Source organism: Seriola dumerili, unplaced genomic scaffold (genome assembly GCF_002260705.1).
Source record: "Seriola dumerili isolate Sdu_G_001 unplaced genomic scaffold, Sdu_1.0 BDQW01000478.1, whole genome shotgun sequence".
Lineage (NCBI taxonomy): Eukaryota > Metazoa > Chordata > Actinopteri > Carangiformes > Carangidae > Seriola > Seriola dumerili.
This window is the reverse complement of record NW_019174733.1, coordinates 5,085,587-5,108,749: the sequence shown is the minus strand read 5'-3', so window position 1 is coordinate 5,108,749 and position 23,163 is coordinate 5,085,587. Positions and strand designations below refer to the sequence as shown.

The window sequence follows — 23,163 nt, the reverse complement described above, 5'->3', positions numbered from 1 at the left end:
AAAAGAAATGTTTGTGTTTAAACCAATGTTTGAGAATACCCCTTTTTCTTAATTCATGTGACAACCAATTTGGCTTTTATAAAGAGTAATTTGTCCATACAAACATCAGTTCAATGATTAGGTAAACGCTGTATAATCCAGGACTGTAGCACATTACTGGTGTTTTCATCTTTCATGAACAAATTTGTGTTTGCAGCCTACCTAGCGCAAAGATAGTGACGGAGCAGATGTTATAGATGCTACTATTGTGATGCAATAATCTCTGTAAGAACATGGTTGATGAAATATACCACAAGCACAATTTTAAGGTTCCCCTAATTTTAGTTCATATAACGAGGTTAATGTGCCAACTGTTGATTCTCCTGGTGGGAACATCAGCTATTCCACTCATAGCTATAGCAAGCCTGTGGGAAGCCAATAACATACAGAGAGAAGCTAGCAGCCTTAGTACCATGGCAGATGGGAGTCCTGATTTGCTTTTAATTCATCACACGTGTGCCATCTTCTTGGGAGGGCCACCTGGTCTTGAATACTAACAGTGGGAGGTCAGAAGAGATTTGTTCAGGTGTTGGATTATCACTAAGAACTGCAGATCAGTATCCAAACTGACATTTCTTTCAGTTTCATCAGTTGCTTTATCTTTTGAGCATCGAGCATTAATTGATAGTGAGTTGATAGTTATGACTCCAGGCTTTTACCCTTACATGGATGGACTAAAATTGAATATTTACATGTGCACCTGTGTTAAAGGTATACCCACTTGTATGTCTGTACCAGTCTTAAGGTATACTGAGGGCACCTTTGTATTCCATGCTGTTGCTGATGGAGCAGATTAAGTGGTTTTAAGGTGCGTTTCCACAGCAACGGTGGTAAATCTGGGTTCAGAGGGACTATTGTGAATCTTTTATGACAGGCCTCATTATTCCTTCCTGGCTTTTTTTTTTGTGAGATCTTTACACCGAAAGAACACAGAAAGTGTGACAGCTACCAAAACCTTTTCATTGTCCGCTGTCTTCAAATTAGATCCAAGCACTGAGACTCTGAAAGGCACCTATATACTTCAATCCAACAGGAGCCTTTGGTTGCTATGCACCCAGGCCTGACCTTAAAACTATGGTGTATTGGCTCAAATAGGGACAAATCTATTGTCATTGAACATGCACACTAAGCAAGAGTAAGAGAGGGAGCAGAGATTGTGAGAGGGAGAGATGAGGGTAAAAATTAAAAAAGCCATGACTGCCTTCTGAGAGAATTTCAGAGACGATAACGAGAATCAGTGCATGAATTTACTCACTATACTATGTATGATGGATAAATGGAAAGACAGATAAATGTTAGGAGTGTTTGTCTTTCCCTATCAGACGATACCCAATCTACAGTCAGATTACCCTAAAATGAAAGGGATGAACTAAGTAATGATATGATACACTGTGATTCAAAACTAATTTCATTCAGCCACAAAGGTTTTGATTTTTTGATTTTTTTTTCAACTATTCTTAATGTTTGACTAAAATAAATCAATTATTTCCACAATTGCTATTTTATATGCTGAACCAGAAAATTGTTTTCGGCCACACAAACAATGAGACATTTCAGTTTCAGTTCCAATGCTCATGAACATCGTTTATCTCAGTTCCAGAGTCAGTGTCGTCCTTCTATATTTTCAATAATGCTGTTTCAAATAAAGCAGCACATGGCCTCAGGTACGTGGAGGAGTTGGGCCCAGTTAGAATTAGAAACACTTCTGTCTTGTTGAGTGCCCCTGTTGATAAGTACTGAGTTGAGATGTTTGAATTGCCACTGGTATATTTAATTACACAAAGAACACTGCAATGTAAAGATTACAGGAAGTTTTATACACAATAATCTGACATTTCTTTTTGTGTGGCAATATTGTGTACATATGTCCTCTAGCAGGTTTGTGATTGGAAAGATCATATTTCATATTTGCACCCCTATAGAGATTTAGATAGATGAGTAGTGAGATAAGTAAAGATTCTGTCATTCATATACATAGATACATGATGACTGCAATAAGTGATACATTTTTAATGAGCAAATCTTGCATATTGTTGATTTTAAGGGGATGAAATTCTAAGTAGCTATCATTCAGCAAACAGACTGAGTGAACAAATAACTGTATTTATTTTTTTCCAGCTGTTAGGAGGTGCTTATTCTTTCCACATGGTGATACTACAGATGCTTGTTTTGAAGGCAGATTGAATTTAGGTCATTATCTAAACTGTGATCATCGCACAAACAATGTCCACCATAAGCAAGGCATTTTTTTTTTTTCTCTCTCCTTTTTTTTTTTTTTTTTTTTTTTTTGATGCTAGACTTCCTGCAGGTGGAGTTGTGATGTAAAGATACTGCATTGACTGCACATATTAGTGGCAAACAGCTAATTTTCACAAACGATAATTGTAATTAGCAATTCAAGTACAGCTTGGCTTAACTTTTGGTCTTACTGCTGTTTTATTCACTCACTGATTAATCAAGCTCTTAAAGTAATTTTACAATGGCTTTTTAATAAGAAGAAGAGCTGCAGGTTAATGTAATAGATGGCACATTTGATGGAATTAAAGCTCTCGATTAGTTTCTGATTACTGCAAACACAATTAATTAAATCATAAAAAATGTTTTCATTATCTTTGCTTTGATGAGAGCAGCAAACCGTTACTCTGCAGTGTTTCTGTAAACCTGCAACGATGCTACTTATTTAAGATAGAGTGGGTGAAAGAAACAACATGTTAATGCATGTTGTTTTCATGCCGTCCACTTGTGCTTCATGGTGAACATCCTGTAGAATCAATATCAATCATCATTTTATGCCTGATTTATGACTGAAGTCTAAATAGAGTCTACATAGCTATCTATCCGGGACATGCATGCATTCATACTGTGCATACATGCAGATAGTATATGCCTCTATGTAGTGCATGAATACTGTTGAGTATGTTCAGCTGTATTGTGTTACACAGAGGGATGATTCTGGCCTTTAGGATACCCTCATTACCCTTAGTGGTATAAATAGGGTGGACAAAATACCTATCAGTATAACCTAATACAGTTACACAATAGCACAAACTACAGCCACCATTAAGTTGAATCAACACCTGTCTAAAACAGTTTTACCAAAAAATGAACATTACAACTAAGGTTGTATTGCAAGATTGTTGTAATAGATTGCATTTGTTGTTAGTTAAGTGTACCTAATAAAGTGAGTGTATAAGCCAAATTGGCTTTCCAATATTTAAAAGATGATTTTGTAGTGTAACAGATAATTGTATTGAATGAGTTTATTACACTGAGCTCTCTCATCTGCTCACATTCATGAGATTCTTCCTCAGGCGTCTGAGTCTTGCCCAAACCTCCCCCCACCTATTTTCCCATCCTTCTAACCACAATTCTTCTCAATCCCTTTTCTGCTGTCACGGTTTTAAATTGGAGTTGGCGTTTTTCTGGCTGCCTTTGTGGCATTGCTACTGTATAAGAACATGCCTGGGGTACTTTGCCTCTCTGATTAGAGATCTTACCGTCGCCAGGCTGTGGCTGTATCAATAGTATAGAATATTCCTCAGATGTCACTCCAGACTCTTGTCTATGCCTCCTTCTCCAAAACCACATTTCTCTCCAGAGTTTCACTGTTACATCATCTCTTGTAATGAATGGAAAGAAAGAAAACACACAAAGGCGAAATTACTCTGCCTGAATGTCGATAACATTTAAGGTCTCAAATGGATTTTTGGGCTTTGGTGTGATAAATTTGAAGCAAAGCAGAAAACCCTTGCTTAGTTCGACTGCAATAGGACTACGTGCGATCAGGAAAGGGCTGATTAGGTAAAATAATGTAGGAATTGTACTGAGACACGAGGGGCTTTTGTACTTAAGAGCTGAAAGTTTTGAATCCTAAAGAGCAACTTCCTTAAGCACTGTAAGCACAATAGGTTTAGTGATTTCTGAGCTCTCAGGATCCAGCGTCTTTTCAATGAGTTTTTCTATTTTCCACTGAATGGAGAACTGTCTGACCTAGGGGCCACTTATAAATGGAGGTGAAACAAAACAAGTTGTGAATGTTACATCTCAGTATAGTGTTCTGTTATATATAGTATATATCAAATTCTCTTGAAGTTCAAAACAGTAGTCGTTCTTATCTTTTCCGTCTTAGATTGATACTGAAGAAAATGGCAAAGATGATTGACAACAAGTGACCTCACACTGATCACCTTTGAATTCAGCAGAGCTTTCAGTCTGCCACAGCAACTCTCAGACACTTATGTCAGCAATTATGTGTTTGTCACATTCAAACAGTGGCTCACAAACAGCATTTAGTTTAGCAGGACTTAATCTCTAGAGTGTCTACAGTTGTCAGTGTTTCAGATGTGCTGTGAACTGAAGCTGAACCTCTCAAGTGGTGGTTTCTGTTGTGCCCAAGGCTTCAACAAAACATTGCATCCCAGCTGGTTCATATTAACTAACCCACACTACAGTACTTGGCTTTGTTTTTCCTGACAGATTTTGTCTGGAACAATGAATGCAGTTCAAGGAGCTGTCATCTCTTTTGAATGTCGAGATTGATCTTCAAGCAGACAATAGTTCTCATTGTCAGATTTTATTTGGGAACAGAGACACATTATCATAATTTGAATTAATGGATTATTCACACATGAAGGATTCTGTTGATAACTTCCTATCGTACAGATTACAGAAACCCCCAGTGATAATTTGCTTTTAACTCAAGAGGTTTACAGTGAATCGTTGTGCATGTGAGGTCACAGCTTCACAGGCCGCGTTCTACTGATGAAAGAATGTGTCAAGTTATTTCTCTTGTCAAAGCAAACAGTCCTGTTGTCTTAAATTAGGTATGGTTCAAGTGCTAATGTTATTATCCATGTGGAAAGAAATGGATGTTTACACGGCGATATGGAAACTAACTGAAATAGTAAAACACTAAGAAAATAATGCTTCCATATCTATACATTTATGAAGTCATTTTACTAAAATATTGCTGTTCAGTGTTTATTTCCACAAAAAAAATCCAAACTAAATCCTCACATGGACCCACACACAGAGGAACCTACAGTTCACTTTCATCTATCTGTTTCTACTCTTTCTTTTTGTTCACCTTTTTCCTAAAGTGGTCCCTACAGCTTTACCTTTGGCACCAGAGCCTTCATTGTAAATCTTGCTTTGTTCCACACCTGCAAACAAATGCACACACAGACTGACACACACACACGTATATATATATATATATATACACACACATACAATACAACAGGCCCTCCAGTGTTATGTTGTGCCTGAAGGTTGTGCAACAAAGTAGTGAAATATTTTCTTTCTTCTGTACCTTTGACACATTTGAAAGTCGCTTGCAGTACGATAAATGCCTAGATTACATACATTTGAAATAGTGAGAATTTTCAAATGTTTTTCTTTTGTACACTGATCTGGACCCTTTCAATCAAAATATGATTCAATTCAGCAGAATGGTTTCACTAGTAACCAAAATGATCACTACAATAAATGTTGTCAAAAACAAAACAATTGATTTTAAACTGATTCATTTTATTTGGTGAGGGTAATCCCCATGACATGACATGCATCTTTATTCACATTAATCTGTACTCACTAAGTATAGCATCTGTCTGGTTTTCACAGCATCCGTTGAGAATGTTGTTCTATCCATTTGAATTTCAGAGCAGTTGTTGAAGGCATGTGGCATTGCAACCATGGAGGTGAATATTGCTCTTGCACTGGTATGGTCCTCGTGCAATTTGATATGAACAATCTGGAAATGAGAGGAGCATTAAAATCAAATCATGACTCTTCCAAGGTTAGACTATCGATTAGTTTTTGGTGCTTTGCTCTGCACAGGCTGTTATTGATGAGCATGCTGTTGTTGAGTAAAAATGAGGCAGGGTTCTATCAGTTCTATGCTGTTGTTGTATGCATATCAGTCTTCATTGCTGTGTGTGAAAGGGATTCTAATGACAGCAATTTGCAGCAGAGACGCTAAGCATGACAGATGTCAAATGTGTGCAGTCGTGTGACAGGTGGAGGAACTCAATAATTAAATGGACAGTTTACGGTAATTCCAAGAGTGGTTATTTTCACCTGCACTGAGAGGGTTTTGGTAATTTAGTGAATTTATCTACACTTCAGCAACCAGATTCTGCCCTAACCCAATTTCCTAAACATCAAAGAACCCTGGTTTCTCTAATCGACGTACAGAAACTTTATTTTCTCTTTCTTTTTTTTTTTTTTTCTTTTTTTTTTGGAACCTGGTGTAACTCGGTTTATGCATTTCCCTGATAAAGACTTCAGACAGGGAAAGCATCACTGTAACAGCAGAGCAGCAGGATAAGAAGACAGATTACATGTAGCGGTGCGACTGAAACCGAAATGTTCACAAAGCAACGAATATGTGTGTTCTACCTCTTCAAATGTGACCATGTTGTAAAAATCTAGACACAGTCATGCTTTGTCAAAAAGCTGTGCACTCTCACTGCAGAGCTGTCCTCAGTGAAAAAGTGTAGTTCCAAAACAAATACTAAAGTTGGTGACTTAATTTAATTTAGATAGCTGCAATAGCAGAAACTGTTGGCCAGTTTTAAATAGTCTTAACTCACTAACTCACTCAACTCACTATAGGTCACAGATTTATCCAACACTAGCACCTATTTTTGTGAGCTCACACTTTCTATGTCACTATCAAAATGTATTTTATAAGGTGAGGTGAAATTAGTATGGCTAATGAAGTCCCATATCAGTGGGGGGTAATATGTACTCCAGGCTTCATTCTCACATCCAATGTAAAACTTTTCACCTTGCATGTAGAAGATGTGCTCAACATTGCATTATTTATAAAGGCTGTATGCTCCAGGCCATTCCATTATGTTTTTTCTCCTGGACCCATCGGACCACCCTCTCTGTGATCTAGGATGTCTAGATTTATAAATGAAGCTGCAGAGATACCTGAGGACTGGCACGTACTATTGTAAGCTCACAGTGAATTACACACAAGGTTCTTAAAATGGTCTAAATTGTCCCTCCTCTTTCTTTCTCTTTTTGTTCATCACTTCAGGCTGTGGAAACCAACCTGGCATCCAAGGACAGTCACTGGGTCTATGCCAATGAGGTGAGGTCAAACACAAACACACTTAAGCACTTTGCACCTGAGTGAATTTAGACTTCATTGTTAGTTTGCTTCTGTCAACACAGAGTGTCTTATGCTGCCAAAGCACGCACAGACACGTGAAAACCTATAAGGCTGTCAGTCTGTACACTTTCATATTCAATTTGTTTAGCAGCACATCATTTGTTTTTATTTTATCTTGGCTGCCTAGGGGACTGGTCCTTTATTTGATATTGTATAATTGCCCTGCCTTTAAGTGTTCATGTTAGTGTGTCGTCCCCCCCCCCCGTACAAATGCTCTGTGTGTCTGACATTGACCTAAATGGACTTCTAAAGTGGCTGTAACAGCACAAAATTCAGGTACACTTTGTGAATACAGAACAGTAGACTGTGTCTTTAGCTTTAGTGCCTCAGCGCTGCATTTCCATTGATTCAAAGTGATTTGGAGATAAAGGGGAGTCATGGGATTGGCCCAATGCTAAAAGCAGTTGATGAAAGACATTAGATAAAAGGTTGCTCCCAGCTGATTTCCCTTGAATATTAACATTACCGTACTTAATAGGAGCTTTCTCTCTAACACACACACATACATCAATGTCCATGTACTTTAATGAAATATCACCTCCTCACTTATAAGAACATCTGAACTTGTGCTCAACATCCAAAACATGACACATATTGATCCATAGTACACAGAGCATGATTAATTTGTGTATGTTCCTCAGATAGCCATGTTGTTTAGGCAACTATCATAGAAATATAAAGATACTGTGGGACTGGGGGGACAACAGAATTTGCTGCTGTGGAAAATTAACTCTTGATACAGAAGTTGAAAAAGCACATGGGCCACAATACATATTAGACTTTAACCAACAAATATTTAATAGTTGTCATTTATACTGTAGTTAGGAATTCACTGTGCAGCATTTCAGTATATGTCAGTAGTTTAAATATTGATTTACAAAAGTTAATGAGGCTCAATGTGTTGAAAACCTTCTGTTATCTGGCAGCCTAAATTACCTCATTTTAGACCATAATGAGTTTTATTTTTTTTTAAATGACGGCCTTGTGTTTTTGAATTCGTTTTCACCATTGAATTCAGCATACACATGACTGAAGTATTGATTTACCACAGCTAATGAGACCTTGGGTTCTTTGAAACTTTTTCTGTCTGCCAGCTTAAGTCATATTATTTCATCGATGCGTCTCCAAAAAGGCATTTGTAGTCTGAGACAACATAATAAGATGGAGACAATAATTCTTAATTTGAAGCAGTATTCACATACAAACTGTTACCACAGACCTGAACCAAGACATTAGCTGTAATTGCATCAGACACTAAGACAGGATGAATTAATGACATGTTCATTTCTGTGGCACTTTTGTGGCTCACTGTAGAGTTATCTCACCCTGGTTCACATTTAAAGAGAAAAGTGTGACTGTTTGTATCTGTGAGCTATGAAATATATCCCCATTCTCATTTCTCTGTCCCTCTGTCAATATATAATTTTCATTTTCCTCTCTTTCTCTATCTCTCTCTCTCTCTCCCGCTCCCTCTCCCTTGCCCTTGCCCTCTCTCTGTCTTTGTAAAGACTGAAGAGATTTTCTCTCTCACAGTAATTTTTGTTTATCCTTTTTTCCCCCCTCTCACTCTATCTCAGCCTTTGATTTCATCACCCAAGATAAACTGCCCATGAAACTGACAATCACCTTCAAATGAGAATAACACAGACATGTTGAAAAGGCTAACAAGAAAATTCAATTACTACTCATGCCGACCTATTTTTCTCACATATTGGTCTTCAGGGTTCTTCTCATGTACACAAGAAAATAGCGTGAAACTTCAGAGCATGTAACTCATCCACCATCTTCTTAAATCCTAATTTTCCCAGAGCACAACAAGAGAGCCCATTTAAATTGAATCCAGACATGTATCTAACTGCAAATGATTTATCTACAATTCTTGCTCTAAAGGGAAACAAGATTTAAAGGAAGGTGCAAAGCTACTTTGTTTTCATTAGCCTGTGATTTGATTTCTAAGACGCTCTTAACATGGCTGATAGCATAAAGAGTCTTAATGAGTTTTTTTTTTTAAAGATTTTTATTAATTCAAACACATGAGTGGACAGATAAACACAGTGATTATCAGAATGAGATTCTTTGATTTGTAGATATGTAGTATGCCTGCGGGCAGTTGCTCTCATTCGGCTGCCTGTTCATGACTGAGTTGTGACATTCATTTACCTGTGTGATGTTGAGGCTCGCTGTCGTCGGCTCGCTGTCGTCAGCCCACCCCGTCAGCTCCCCAGGCACCTGCCAGCCCTTCACATTCCTCACAGTGAAAGCCAGGTCTCACATTTCATTCAAGTCTCACAACAAGTGGTTATGGTAATCTGCCACCAGTGGCAACATGTGGCTCGATGAATGTAGTTGTCAAGGTAGAGATGTGATACGAACACAGAGTGAGATGGATGATGATGATGAGCAAGTATCATCACAAGTCGAAAAACAATAATGTGTAAGGGACTCACAGGTAGACAAGAAGGAATGAAACAGATGCTGGGTCCTGGAAACTATTTTTATTCAGGGCTGTTGTGAACATTACACTTGCTTCATGCAGTAACTTGAAAATTATCAGTACAGTAGCTTAAAGGCTGTGGATCACTTATGGATGCAAGAGACTGATTAAAAAGAATGGATGAAATTGAAGCAGCACAGACTGAGATGTCCCGACCTTTAGTCACTAGTATAGATCAAAAACACAACATTTTTCCATTAATGCAAGTCAATAGCATTTGTCTATAAACCCTCCCTGACTGGTATATGCCATGTTTTTCAAACATGTCACTCCTAATTCGCAATGCAGGCTTTCTGTTATAAATGTATAAATCCAAGCATGAGCTAAAATGACTCAAGTGATGTCACTTTCCAATACTCCCTCCACAGCCACAGATAGGTCAAATAGGTTAAGTGCCTTTGTAGTAAGAAAAAAAAGTTTGAAACACTCTAAAATTTTCTCCCAACATAACTTCTCTTCACTTGCAAACATTTTCAGTCTAGGGAAAATTTAACTCACTTTGGGGAAATATGGCTTCAATCTGAATTTTCAGGCAGAACCTGAAACTTTAGTTATGTCCCTCACTTGTAAGTTGCTTTGGATAAAAGCGTCTGCCAAATGAGGAAATGTAAAAGTAAACCCTGTTAATTATTCGACCATCAATATAATCTCGGAGTCAGCACATTCAAACTAACAACAGTTTCTCTGGTTTATTAGTCCAGAGTGTCTGTAATGCACAAACTAACTTAAAGAGGGTGAGAGAGTATTAGATAGAGCAACTAGAGAGGAAGTGAAAGTAAATTACAGAAAACGCAGGCGGTGACTTCATACTTAAACATTTGCAGCAGGTGAATAACCTGATATGTGGCCTCTACTGGAATGCAGCTGGAATCACGTTTGGATAGAGATGCCACCTACATAGAAGAGAAGACAAGAGTGGCAGTGAGAAGAAGGGGGGCTTCAAGATATCTAGAGGATAGTGTGTTAGGGTGGCTGTGAGTGTGCATAGGCACATATGGCAGTTCCTTCTTTGATTGTGTCTATCTCACAGTGATATATGGAACTGGTCATCTGATTTAATCCTATCTCAGAAAGTATTCCATCTGTCTATATCTAGTCCAAGAGGTCAAACAATGGTCATGGCATGGTAGCAACCGCCCTGCTGCCAGAAAGGCCTGTGGAATCTCCGATTTGGCTCTCCAGTGCCATTAGCAATTCCTTAATTTGATTTTATCATCTCCTTTCTTCAACAAGCTTTGATCTGTCTTTAAATGTAAACACTGGTCCAAGTTTCGGAAATCAGACAAATTTAACAACTAATTTACTGCTGCGAGAACCGAACTAAGCCAAAGTCTTAAAGCTGGAGTGAATATTTGGAGTTTGCCTGGAATACATCACACCTCAGATGTGTTTATCTTGTGTTCTGCTCAGAGACTTCCAACATTAGTTTGAGACTGACACTAATGCATTTTAAAACCAGAGGAGTGGGTTTGAGTGGCACACAGTTCATGAGCCCTAAGGGTATGAAACTTATTCAACACTCAAATGACCAAAATAATCTTTAGGAAAACAGAGAAAAGCTTTGAAACTGGAGTGTAAGAAGTACAGCAGGACTTGATGTGAGTAGAAGGGCGCTGGGATGACAGGCAGGCGTGCGTCTCCCTAAACCACCCACTAAACCAGGGTGCTGCAGCTGCTGGCACACAGAAGGTTGTCTGCATCTGACACTGTCTAGTGGACTGAGATGGATTGCACATCCAGGGAGGATTTGTTGTTGTTTTTTTCCCCTTCGAAGACGGGACGGTGACACCTCAGAATGTTTGATGGATTAGGCGGCTGTGCCTGCTGTGACAGACAGAGTTGACGAGGACAGTCATGATATGACTGATGTCCTGGGTAACTGCCCAACAAGCAACTGAGATGGAAACCCTATTCTACTGACGCAATCTCCACCGCAGCAGCCTGCGGGACGGGAAGGTGGATTACTGAAGTGGCCATTTACGAGATAAAGACATTTTTCATTTAGCTTATTGCTTATTCAAAGTAGTGTATAACATTGCATTTATCAAAACATTGGATTTGCTGTTATGGTCCTTTCCTTTGTACCATTAACGGCGATGAGTATCCACCCAGAAACCCAATTCATATGTCAAAAAATGATGTACTAACCCACAAATGGTGACCACCGGAGACATCCGTTGTCATGGTCATAAATCTAAAGGAGTCCAGACAGGCGTCTCCCTTCACCAACCACCTTATCTAAATGTTACAGCAGTTACAGTTACAGTCATTTAAAATCATTAAGGTTATTAAGTGGACAATTCAAATTACACACCGCATGTTTCATTAAATAGACCAACTGCACCTCCAGGCTGAAATTTAGGTCCCATCATAGCAATAAAACCCTCAACAACAACACATGTATTTGTACAGTTGGGCCTGTCCCTGCATTACTTGGTATGCTCTAAATTGGTCTCATTAGACTATGTTATGAGGATGTAATAGGATAGCTTACACAGGCGCACTGTACTTGTAAATGAATGCAAACTTTTTTTTAGTCAATCTTATCTTAAGTGATAACACAGTCATAATGCTTCTCTCCTCACACTTCAAGTCCCTGTTTTCTGCTGGTTTGATGAATTTCTGCCTCAAAATAAACCAACGTGCACCACAATGGTTAAAATGGCTCAGCTGAGGAGATGTTGATTTAGATCATGTGGTGTAGTGAAATTTAGCATGAAATTACATCGCATTTCCGGCTGCTCAGACCACATCTTGTTGCAAATGGTCCTTCCTTTGTTTCAGTTTCATTTAAAGCCCTTGCCCTTCACGCAATCATGAACTGTGAGTGGCCAGAGTGTTGCTATGTTGTTATGTGCATGAAAACATTCATAGATATGATTAACTGAATTGACTACATGCTACTGAAGTTGTTGGCTTTTTCCCAACATAACCTCACATCATTGCAAACAGACAAGACAACTGAAATGTGTTCATCCCTCTCCAACTTACACAGCTGCTCTCAAAAATGACATGGTCCCACCCATGGGTACGTGACTCACGTTTTGCACTAGTGACTGCTTTTTCAGCCTGGTTCAATAAATTTAAGAGCCATATATTTATGGTGTGCCACAGTTCACAGTGATGCACCCACCATTGGATATTTAATTCATGGGGAAGTAAGAGTGCCACAAAATCAGCAGTCATGAGTTTAGTAATCAGTCTTTTCTGGCGGCGTTTTAGAGCATTAATAAAGCCCAAGTTTAATCATCATTAGTATAACATACCAATCTGAGGCTTAAACAATCACCAAAAAACTGACTAAGAGGTGACTGTTAATACAAGTCTGCAAGTGCACAGTAACCTGAAGCAACAAGAACTGTTATCCACAATATTTTTCCTCTACTGTATATTGACCATTGTCATAAAATGTATTATCTTAGTCCAATTTAACACATAGTATTGTTTTACTACTGCAGCTATTAGTATGTGAATTTTAACGCAAGATGAGACAATTTTAATGTATGTGTTGAATGTGCTAAATACTGACATGGACAATGGCTGTACTATATATTTTTTTATAGACAATATGGCAGCATTGTCTCTCACTGTAATATATGGTTTTTCATATGAATGATGTATTACATTTGTCCTCACTCTGTGAAAAACAAGTAAATATATCATCTTTCTCTCTCCTCTCTTCATCATATGCAGATTCTAGCCGCAGCACTTAATGATCAATTTTCAACACAACAGAACTGCCTGAATAGAACATTGCAGTGATTTAACTGCGCAACCCTTCAGTTCTGCATAATTTCTCAGAGAGTTATCATGTCTATTGTTTGATGTGGAAGAGGAAAGTCTCAATTGAATATAAGGGTTGATGTACTGAAAAGTACACCTAAGATATATCACTCAGAGTCTCACAAATCAGAAAAGGCTTGTGCCCTGTGTTATTTGATGTTTGATATATATTTTTTCCATTACAAAAGGACAACAGGGCACCAGTTATTTGGTCTTGTCATCAGATATCTGGAAAATAAAGTGATCTTGAGGCTATGTTCTGCCAACCTAATTAAAATTTTCTAAACAATGCACTGGAACTGCATTACAAAAAGACATGTATACAGCATGTTTATAGGCAAGAACAACTCAAATTAATGTCATACGCACAGTGCTCTGTTCTTCCTCCCTGCCTCGCCTTACTTCTCAATTTAGTTGCCTGCAGCTTCAAAAACCTTACTTCTAATTAAATCGCTGTCATGATTGTGGGTAAATTTTTTATTTATTTCTAGTGAAAGATTAATAACATTGACGGAACAGCACAAAGAGGATAATTTAGCCTATCTGTCAGCTGAACTTGATTTGATTAATGTATTTTGGAGCTTCGGCTGTCATTGAAACATGGCCATGCTGTATTCACTTTTTCAGATATTTGAGTGGGTTACCACCAAGGAGCTTAACAGCCGAACTGACTGTGGGATAACTGCAGATTCTAAAAGCAGTTATATACTTTTGTCAGTAATAATATTGTTTTGTGACTTAAAGCTATCATAACCACATACAGTACACCATTTAGATTAATCATGTTTCTCTAGTGATTCTAGTGCTTTTAAAAACATTGCAGTCACAGGCCTTGATGTATCTATTCTCTATTCTCTTTATGTGCTAATGGTACACGCTAATGATCATTTTTGCGTATCTATTTTACAAGTGAAATATATCATAGTGCCGTCCAAATTGTGACTTAATGGTCTGTACTTTCTCCTGCGACAGAACTTAAAAGGCACGCATTTCATCAGCCATGTGCCATTGGTCAGTGGCAATGCTGGGTCAGTTTATGACACAAATGTCACCCATGATGGTGACAGAACACTTGGACTGGGTGGCACTGGAAGTTATTAGCTTGGACGTGAGAGTTCGGCTCAGTGAACCGTGCAGCATAATTCATCTGATTAATGTGTCATGGCAACTCATAAATATTCATACTTTCCACCCGACTAACTGTGAAGAGTCCGAAAAAGAGTCAGAGGATAAAACTAGATGAGCTAGAATCACCTGAGGAGTGTTTTACTCACACTGTGCAAAGATGAAAGATCTGTGAATACTGATTCTTGAAGAAAGAATCTGTGTTTTCAATTGAGTTTGCTCACAATAAAGTGGTTTTGCACAGAAAATAAAAAAAATATATATATGACATGAGATATGTGGATGAGAGAAGGTTTTGAAAAAATGTTGTGAACAAAGCAATATTGACTGTCAACTGAAATAAGGTAAACATACAAAGAAAGACTAAGAAAGAATGATGGCAACATAATAAGAGATTTAAATCCACATCAGGATGAATGGAAAGAGAAGACAGAAGCCAGGAGATTCAGTATTAACACTGAGGGAGGACAGAGACCAGCAGTAACATCACAGAGGTCGATGCCAAAGGGAAAGATCAGAATGTCTGATTAGGAAAACAGATAGAGAGCACGGATTCAGGCATGTGTGGTGAAGGATTATATCAACCCAGAGCTGCTTAAGTTCTGACCCGACAGTAACCTCACAGCTTTATTGTCAGATAGTATATGAACCCAGTGTTTCCCAAGAGACTCACTGTCTGCCTCAGCATTGACCATCATCCTGCTCTGGAGACCAGCAGGCAGATCACTGTCTCATGAATATTGATCCGACCCTTATGTAGGTCTCCACTGACTGTCTGCGCATGCATCGCCCCACTCAAGAGGGCCAAGGGTCACCAGCACTATTATTGTGAAGGATATACCTGAAATGTTTGTTGATTTATCTAATGTGAATAACATAATGTGCAAATTTCCTAGAAGTAAATTGTAGCTTAAAATTCCACATATGAAATTAACAATTTATTAAGAATGTTTGTGTCTTTCGGTCTAAAAATTATTTATTTATTATTTATTAGATAATATAAGATAATGCTGGGAGATAAATGATGTGTGAATTAAGCTTTGAATGATCACTGTTAATGTTCACTGGGTTCATGTCCAACAAACGTCAACAGAAAAATAAGACTGGGTGTTAAAGTGTCATTTTCAACCCCAGCCTCTATCAGTTGTCCCCATTGTGCTTGTTGGAATTATCCCCCTTTTTACCACACTGTCTCTTGGAGCTGATTGCTCTATAGCCGCTCAATGTGTCATCTGATATTTTAATTGCTACAGAACCAGGTACAGGCAGCGCAGACCCCTCAGAGGTTTCTTATCCAAATTTCCACTCAGAAAACTGCTTTTCAAAAACTGCAAATTCCTCACGGCACAAAAGTCCCAGTCTGATTTAAAAAAAAAAAAAAAGTGCAAAGTGCCACTAGTCTTTAAACTAAACTCTTCCTGTCATCTTTATCTTCAGGAGGTGAGTGATGCAGACATCATGGAGCTGGTCCATAGCTCTCTGGGGCGGATGACCATCATTCGTCAGATCTTCCCATTATGGAGGGACACCAACGTTCGCTGCATGAGGAACAATCATCGCATCTCCTCTCTGCTCTGTGACCCACAGGAAGGCTATCTGCAGTCCCTGGAGGTAAAAACTGTTTAAAGATTTACTAGCTGGAAGCTGCTGAAGTATTATCCCTCAGATCTTGTTTGTCCATCATTGGTGAATTAGGAAACTTTTTATATTGTGGCAGACAGTAATGCAACATACTCGCATACAGACAGGAAAAAATGTATACATTCAGTTTCAACTTTCTGTGCCATATTTGATTTGTAATTCAAATGATTTCACACTTTGAAGTGGTACTCCGCCACCACCTCCACCAAACAGTCACCTGCTGTATGCTTGAAAGGTGGCTGTAGAAGGTACGTTGTTTCCTCATTGGCACAAATGAGTTGCTGTAGTCTGTTTGAAGGTGAGAGTTTCTCCGGAAACAGGAAAAAGAATCAAAATGTCCCAAGCGAAACCAGACTAAGCTGCTTTTGGTGGAGATTCTGAGCTTTAAGGAGGGTAAATGCACAACATGGAAGCAGTATGATGGATGAGGATGTATTGAATGTTTGACTAGTGGCAAGGCTGTGTTTTTTCTGTCTTGTTTTCTATCCCTTTTGCTGCGAGTATTTATGGGACAGCGAGTTTGTGTTTTAGAAACAACCAGCATGTTTCATCCACTTTCTCCAGCAGCCAACAGGAGGAATACTCGCTATCAACGAGAGTGACAGAACTATAAAACAAGCATAGTGTGGTCTTTTCTGTGTGTGTGTGTGTGTGTGTGGTGTTGTGTGTGTGTGTGTGTGTGTGTGTGTGTGTGTGTGTGTGTGTGTGTGTGTGTGTGTGTGTGTGTGTGTGTGTGTGTGTGTCTTCATGGCAAAATGTGTTCCTGGAGACACCTACTGTGGCAGGAACTACCACAGAGGTGGTTCTGTGGCCGAGTGTGAAGATGGGTGTGCTCCGACCCTTGAGAACTAAGTACTCATGTAATAATGTAGTAATGACTACTACTCATGGGATGCAAATGGTGTGATCCATTGTTGCAAGATGGTGTCCAGGTTCGTTTTGTATGAAGTACAAGTGCTAAAAGGGGTCATGAGCATGTTTCCTGCTTGATCACACACACACCTTACAGCATACAGTATGTATGCAGCCACGGTAAAGGACACTATAGACAAGTATCGGCTGAGCGCCACATGAATACAAATATTAGCTGATAATGTATGCAACTGAATATGGATTAAACTCCCTAGATAAGGTAATTATGAGGGACATGCACGTCCATGAATATAAATGACTGCAGCTCAGTGTGACTGGGGAATAAATGGCAGAACAGAGGAAAAAATGTTTTAAAGTAAATAAAAGCTTGTTCAAAACTGCTTAAAACTGTGAATAGATCCAAAATGTAACAAAAACAATATATTTATGAATTATTTATTAATATTATAATATTACTGACGTACCACAAGTTTACCAAAGGCTTCAAAAGTGGAAAGCACTGTATGCTCTAAAACAGATTATGCTATCTATGATTTGTATTAAGGATTTGTCAACCAGGAACCCAGCCTAAGGTAAATTTACGATGACAATGAGGGTCAATAAAGAAGATTTGCCCTTCTGCACCATCACAGCTTTGTTATCTGTCTAACACAATGTCATTCACTTCTTTGGGTCTTTGTTGTAACCTCACTCACCCTACCACTTATTACTTTCTATTGAGAGTTAAAAAGCACCTCCTAACACCTCTTAGACTTTTCTTTTGCTTAATCCATCTGGAATGAAATAGCTGTGCTCTCTGTGGCTCTATTGAAATGTTCATTCCTTTTTATCCATACTCCGGACAGATGGCAAAACCATGTGGTGTGTGCACCCACAGTCCTCAATAATTCACGTGAAAGAGGGTTAAATATCGGGTAATGGCAGTTAAAGCATTCATCAGAATAGTTAAACACTGAGGTCTCAGTGCTTTCCTCTACTAATCCCTCTCACACACACGCACAGAGCTGTGGTTTGACCCCAGAAATTACCTCAACATAGCTTCTGAGTAAGTGACCTCGAGGCTGGTGAACTATGTGATGTCTTACCGCTGAGAGGCTTGGATTGAAGTCCAAACGTGTCATGAACTGAATGCCTGGAGTGGCAGCTCGTATTGCTTCCATGCATCTTCTGCTGTGGAAGGATTTGACTTGACTTGACCTAGAAGACCTATCAAATCCACTGTCACACTAAGACAGGAGGCTGTGGACATGATTCCTGACAGGATGCACTGCAGTTGGAGGGAGACAGTTGAGCTGATGGCAGCTCTGAAGTTCATTAGAAGGACAGCAGAAGCAGCAATATTTTTTTTTCCCTCTGTTGATTTTACATCACACCACAGTACTGTCAGTGTTGTATCGTACATATCATCTCACATATTATCAGTGCACTCCCATGATTGTTTAGCACATCAACCCCAGTTTTCCTTAAGTGTAAACATATGGACAGTCAGAGCAGAGTTGCTGGTTATGTTAATGTGTCTTTCTTCTGTGTTGTAATGAAAAAAAAATCTGGTCTCGCCACCAAAGGCAGCTGTGACAGTGTCAGACAAAAGGACAAACTGCTCACCATTTGTCCCCATGCTCTCCATCCTCTCTCTCCAAGTAAGGAGACAAGCTTTTTATTCCCTGCTGAGATTTATTTTCCACCATCACAGGCTGAAACCAAACTGAAAGACAACTGCTTTTGTGTCACTGCTTCATTCATACAGGTTCACCATGGAGCAGTGTGATATATGTTTGTTTTCCTTGTTGTATTCAACAGTGTAGTGTTCTGTGGTGCATAACACAAACTACCAACCAAATCCAAGAATACATTTATTCAAATGTTCTGCCTCTTTCCCCAACAGGTATCCAACCTCTACCTGTATGACAGTGTTTTGATGCTGGCCAACGCCTTCTACAGGAAACTGGAGGACAGGAAGTGGCACAGTATGGCCAGCCTCAACTGCATGAGGAAGTCCACCAAGCCATGGAATGGAGGCTGGTCCATGCTGGACACCATCCAAAAGGTACTTGAATTTGAAGTTACCATTTTTTTTCTTGCTTAGCAAAGCTGCAACCCTGTATTTGCTATTCTGTGAGAAATGATGAATCTTCTATCATTGATGATGATAGTTAACTACAAAAAAATGCACAGTTTTATGAGAGGCATAAGTATAACGGTGGTTTATAAAGTGAAAGCACGACTTAGAAAAGTCTATTGAACTATGATCCCTGCTGGAGACTCCTCATGTTCAAATTCATTTACTTTTAAAACACCCTCAAGGAATCTGATTATTGAATGTGATCTCCAGGTTTGGCCTCAGGATGGATTTGTAGCGGATTCTGGGCTTTTATCTTTGTTCTTGTCTAGCTCTCTGTTTTCATATTGGAATAAGGCCACAAATACTAGACAGTAGCCTTGATTTCAACCATTTCAGTCTGATAATGGATTTTTTCATTGTTGTAGACAGTCACACTGGTTTAATCTCAGCTGGGACATGCTGGAACAAAGGTTCTCTCATCACATTGTTGTGTTGGTGCCATTCAGACTGAACTGTAAATGAACCTAAATCGATCTGATTCCTGTTACAGTTCATACTTCTTTTCAAAATGCACCAGAATTTTTCATAAAAGGTCTCAGCAACAAAACAACATTTATCTTAAATTATTTAACTTCTTTTTGTACTTTACCTACAAGCCTGGTTGAATGACATGGCACACATAAATCATTCTTTAAATGGTACATTTAAGGGATGATTTGCATAAATCATATGGTATTAACTTGAAAACTTCCGTTGATGATTATGTACTGTAAAATGTCACAATCCAGATAAATCGATGCAAACACTTAATTGTATTAAATTGTAATGAAAAATGTAATGTGCAGAGGGGTTGTTATGTACTAATTAATGCCTGCAGGCTTTCCTTTGCCTTTGCAACACCTAAAGATTAGAAACAGAGAGTAAATAGGAACATACAGTAAATACTGTCTGCTTGTTGTTGCTGTAGGGACGGATCAGTGGACTCACAGGACTGATGGACTTTCGTGCTGAAGGTTCTAACTCTCATGTTCAGTTTGAGGTTCTTGGAACCAGCTACAGTGAGACGTTTGGGAAAGATGTGAAACGGGTGAGTCCAGAGTATTCTTTTTTGCATTTTGTTTGTTTGTCTCTTCAGGACACACCTCATGGGACATTTGCTAACATGTTTTGAGGTTTTAGGCCAAATTTTACAGTGTGGCATATAAATAAACAGATAACGTTAAAATTATAAATTATGTGCAAATACTTTGTTTTATGTCCCAGTGGGAGATTCAGTAATAGTGGGTTTTGTTTTTTCTCATTTCAGAATGTCAGAAATAACAATGTAGCTGCTATTTGTTAGTGTAATGCATTCCACAGCAGGGTGCCCCAACTTTCTCATTTCACAAAGCAACTGCGCTGTGTCCCAGTAATATACTGTATGCATTAGACCACAGACCACTCAATTACAGCATTTGTATAGAAGTCAGTTTTATAAGCTTTTTGTTCGTCAACGTATTTGCATGAAGTTCATGAAGGGAACAGCAGGTACTGTGAAACCGCTGATGAAAGTGGCTTTTCTTCTTTCTTAGACATTGTCTCGATGTGACCACGTACTGTGTGAGGGGAGAAAAAAGTGAAATTAAACTGTTTCTCATTATCTCAAGGACCCCCTGTAAACTTCTTAAGTTTAGATACCAACTTCCAGTCCTTGAGAATTAGTGTCCTGCAGGTTTTTGTTCCTATATAATAGTAGGTTTCCCACACCTGTTAGGTAGATGCATTACATAACAGGTGTGGGCTACCAGGGAGGAACAAAATTGAGTTCCACCTCTACTAGAAACCCTGGATATCCAGTGGAGTGACTGATATGAACAAGTACTGACTGTACAGAAGGCTTTGAACTGTCAATTGTTTTTACTGTCTTGTTGTTTTTTATATAGAGCTCTGGTTCTCAGCCTTAATCCTCAGGATCCAAAGCCCCGCTATTTTTTGTTTCTTTTGGATGTCAGGCAATTACCTTAGTGGTAGAATAGAAAATCAGGTCCATTCTGAGACCTGTGGTCACAGGGTTTAACATTTGACAGTGAGGTGTCAGGTATGAGGGTGCCCTCTACTGGAGCTCCTGAATTAACCCGATCCCTCTCCTTCAATCTTCCATCTCACAACATCACCCATCTTGGCTTGTGAGGTGTCATCTCAAGTTGAGTTAAAACAAATTAGATGTGTGCTTCTTACTACTAACTGTACACACAAACAAGGAGAGTTATCCATGCCCAAGTGCTGCACTCAGGCATTTTCATATTTTACTAATAATGAGTAGGATATCTGAGCTGACCGTTAGCACTCGGATGAGAAACCTTTTGAGTGTCATAGAGCTGAAGTGAAGGATGGAGAGCATTATTTGTGCACTCTTCTCGGAGCCGTAATTTGTTTGTCGCTGTGGATGTCCTGATTCAGTCAGGGACTTCTTGCAAAATGAAGAGAAATTGAGTTTCTTGGCAATCTATGTAGAGCAGGACTGACCAGAAGCAGTAATGAAGATTTAATCACCACTCAGTCTAACTGAAATCATGAAGCCAATTCATCATAATGTGGCCATTAGCATTAGCTAGGAGTAGACCCACTGCACACAGTGCCATGTGTTTACACACACACACACACACACACACACACACACACACACACACACACACACACACACACACACACACACACACAGGGACATACATACACATTCATGTCCAACAGTCTGGCATTTATACAAAGGAGGATTCACATAAACAGAGGCGACCCAAAGTGCATTCACACACAAACCTGTATTGTACACACTGTTTTGGACCTGAGACATTAAGAGAAGGCAGCCAGGCAAACAGAGAACAGAGGCCAGGGAGCACACTAACATGTGGGCGCTTGTATCTCAAAATCATTAGAGGCAAAAGGGGACAGCAAGGCCAGATAATGGGATGCCAAATGCATTCAGTGTTGTTGTTCATTACCTGGCATGTCTATCTGCGTGTCTGCCCAATACTTGGCAGAACTATTTACCGGGGGAAAACACATAAACTCATGTACCTTTCCAGTGTGTTTCCCTATAATGGATTGTATATATATGTATTCAGCGTTTTCCATTCTCTGTGTTGTGTAAAGCTGGTGTGTACCATCAAGAAATGCCACACCATTACATGGTTTCCTCTGCAATGTACTGTAATGTCATGTTTCTTTTTGAGTGGAGTCGAACTGGGATTGCATGTCCTGCTCCACCCCCCGACCCACATCCACCCATTTAGAGGCATCCTCATTTTGTCCCTTTTCTCCCCTCTCTTTTATCTTTACCTCTCATCTCATCACCCATCCACTGCATCCTCCTCTCTCTGCTAACTTCTTCTCTTCCCTAACCCTTTCTCCTCATTTTTCAGCCCTGGTTTCCTCCCTCTCCATCATCGTTTATCTGCATTCGGTCCATTTTCTCCCCAGCCTGATGGCTCTTAGATGAGGCGTCTTTCTGGTTAGAAACTGTAATGAAGACTGAAATACTATTTCCTGGATCGCTACTGTGAGTTTTCTCCACCAGCCAGCAATGCTGCAGAGTGATCGATGCTGTTGTTGTTGTTTTGGTTTCCCAGTTTGCTCTTATTGATGTGTCAGTTCGTCTCTAAGCAGATATTGCTAATGACTTCCAGCTTACGCGAAGCTCTTCATAGAGAAAAGTCAATTCATTTCAATGTAATTGTTCCTCCTTGCATTTGCTCTTGCATGCATCCTGCAGTAGTTATCTCTAAACATGTCCAGAGTAACAGCGTTGGCATTATTTTATTATTCAAATTCACATCTTTACTATTTTATAGCAAAAAAATATTACCCTACTACTGTATGGCTGCTTGTTATTGTGAACAGCCTCTGAAAGGGCAGCTCCAAAATTCTCCTCATTCAATTTTCTGGTCACAAAGCACATTTTTCATAAAAGTATAATATACAGTATAC

The 23,163-nt window shown here is 39.1% G+C and overlaps 1 protein-coding gene across 1 annotated transcript in view; it reads left to right on the top strand.

Annotated features, from left to right (window-relative positions):
- Window positions 1-23,163, top strand: part of grid1 (glutamate ionotropic receptor delta type subunit 1) — a 240,127-nt gene that overhangs the window by 172,494 nt on the left and 44,470 nt on the right. The window contains exons 5-8 of the mRNA XM_022763632.1: window positions 7,088-7,141; window positions 16,062-16,235; window positions 19,024-19,185; window positions 20,168-20,287. Of these exons, the coding sequence (XP_022619353.1) occupies window positions 7,088-7,141; window positions 16,062-16,235; window positions 19,024-19,185; window positions 20,168-20,287 (510 nt within the window). The remainder of the gene's footprint in view (window positions 1-7,087; window positions 7,142-16,061; window positions 16,236-19,023; window positions 19,186-20,167; window positions 20,288-23,163) is intronic.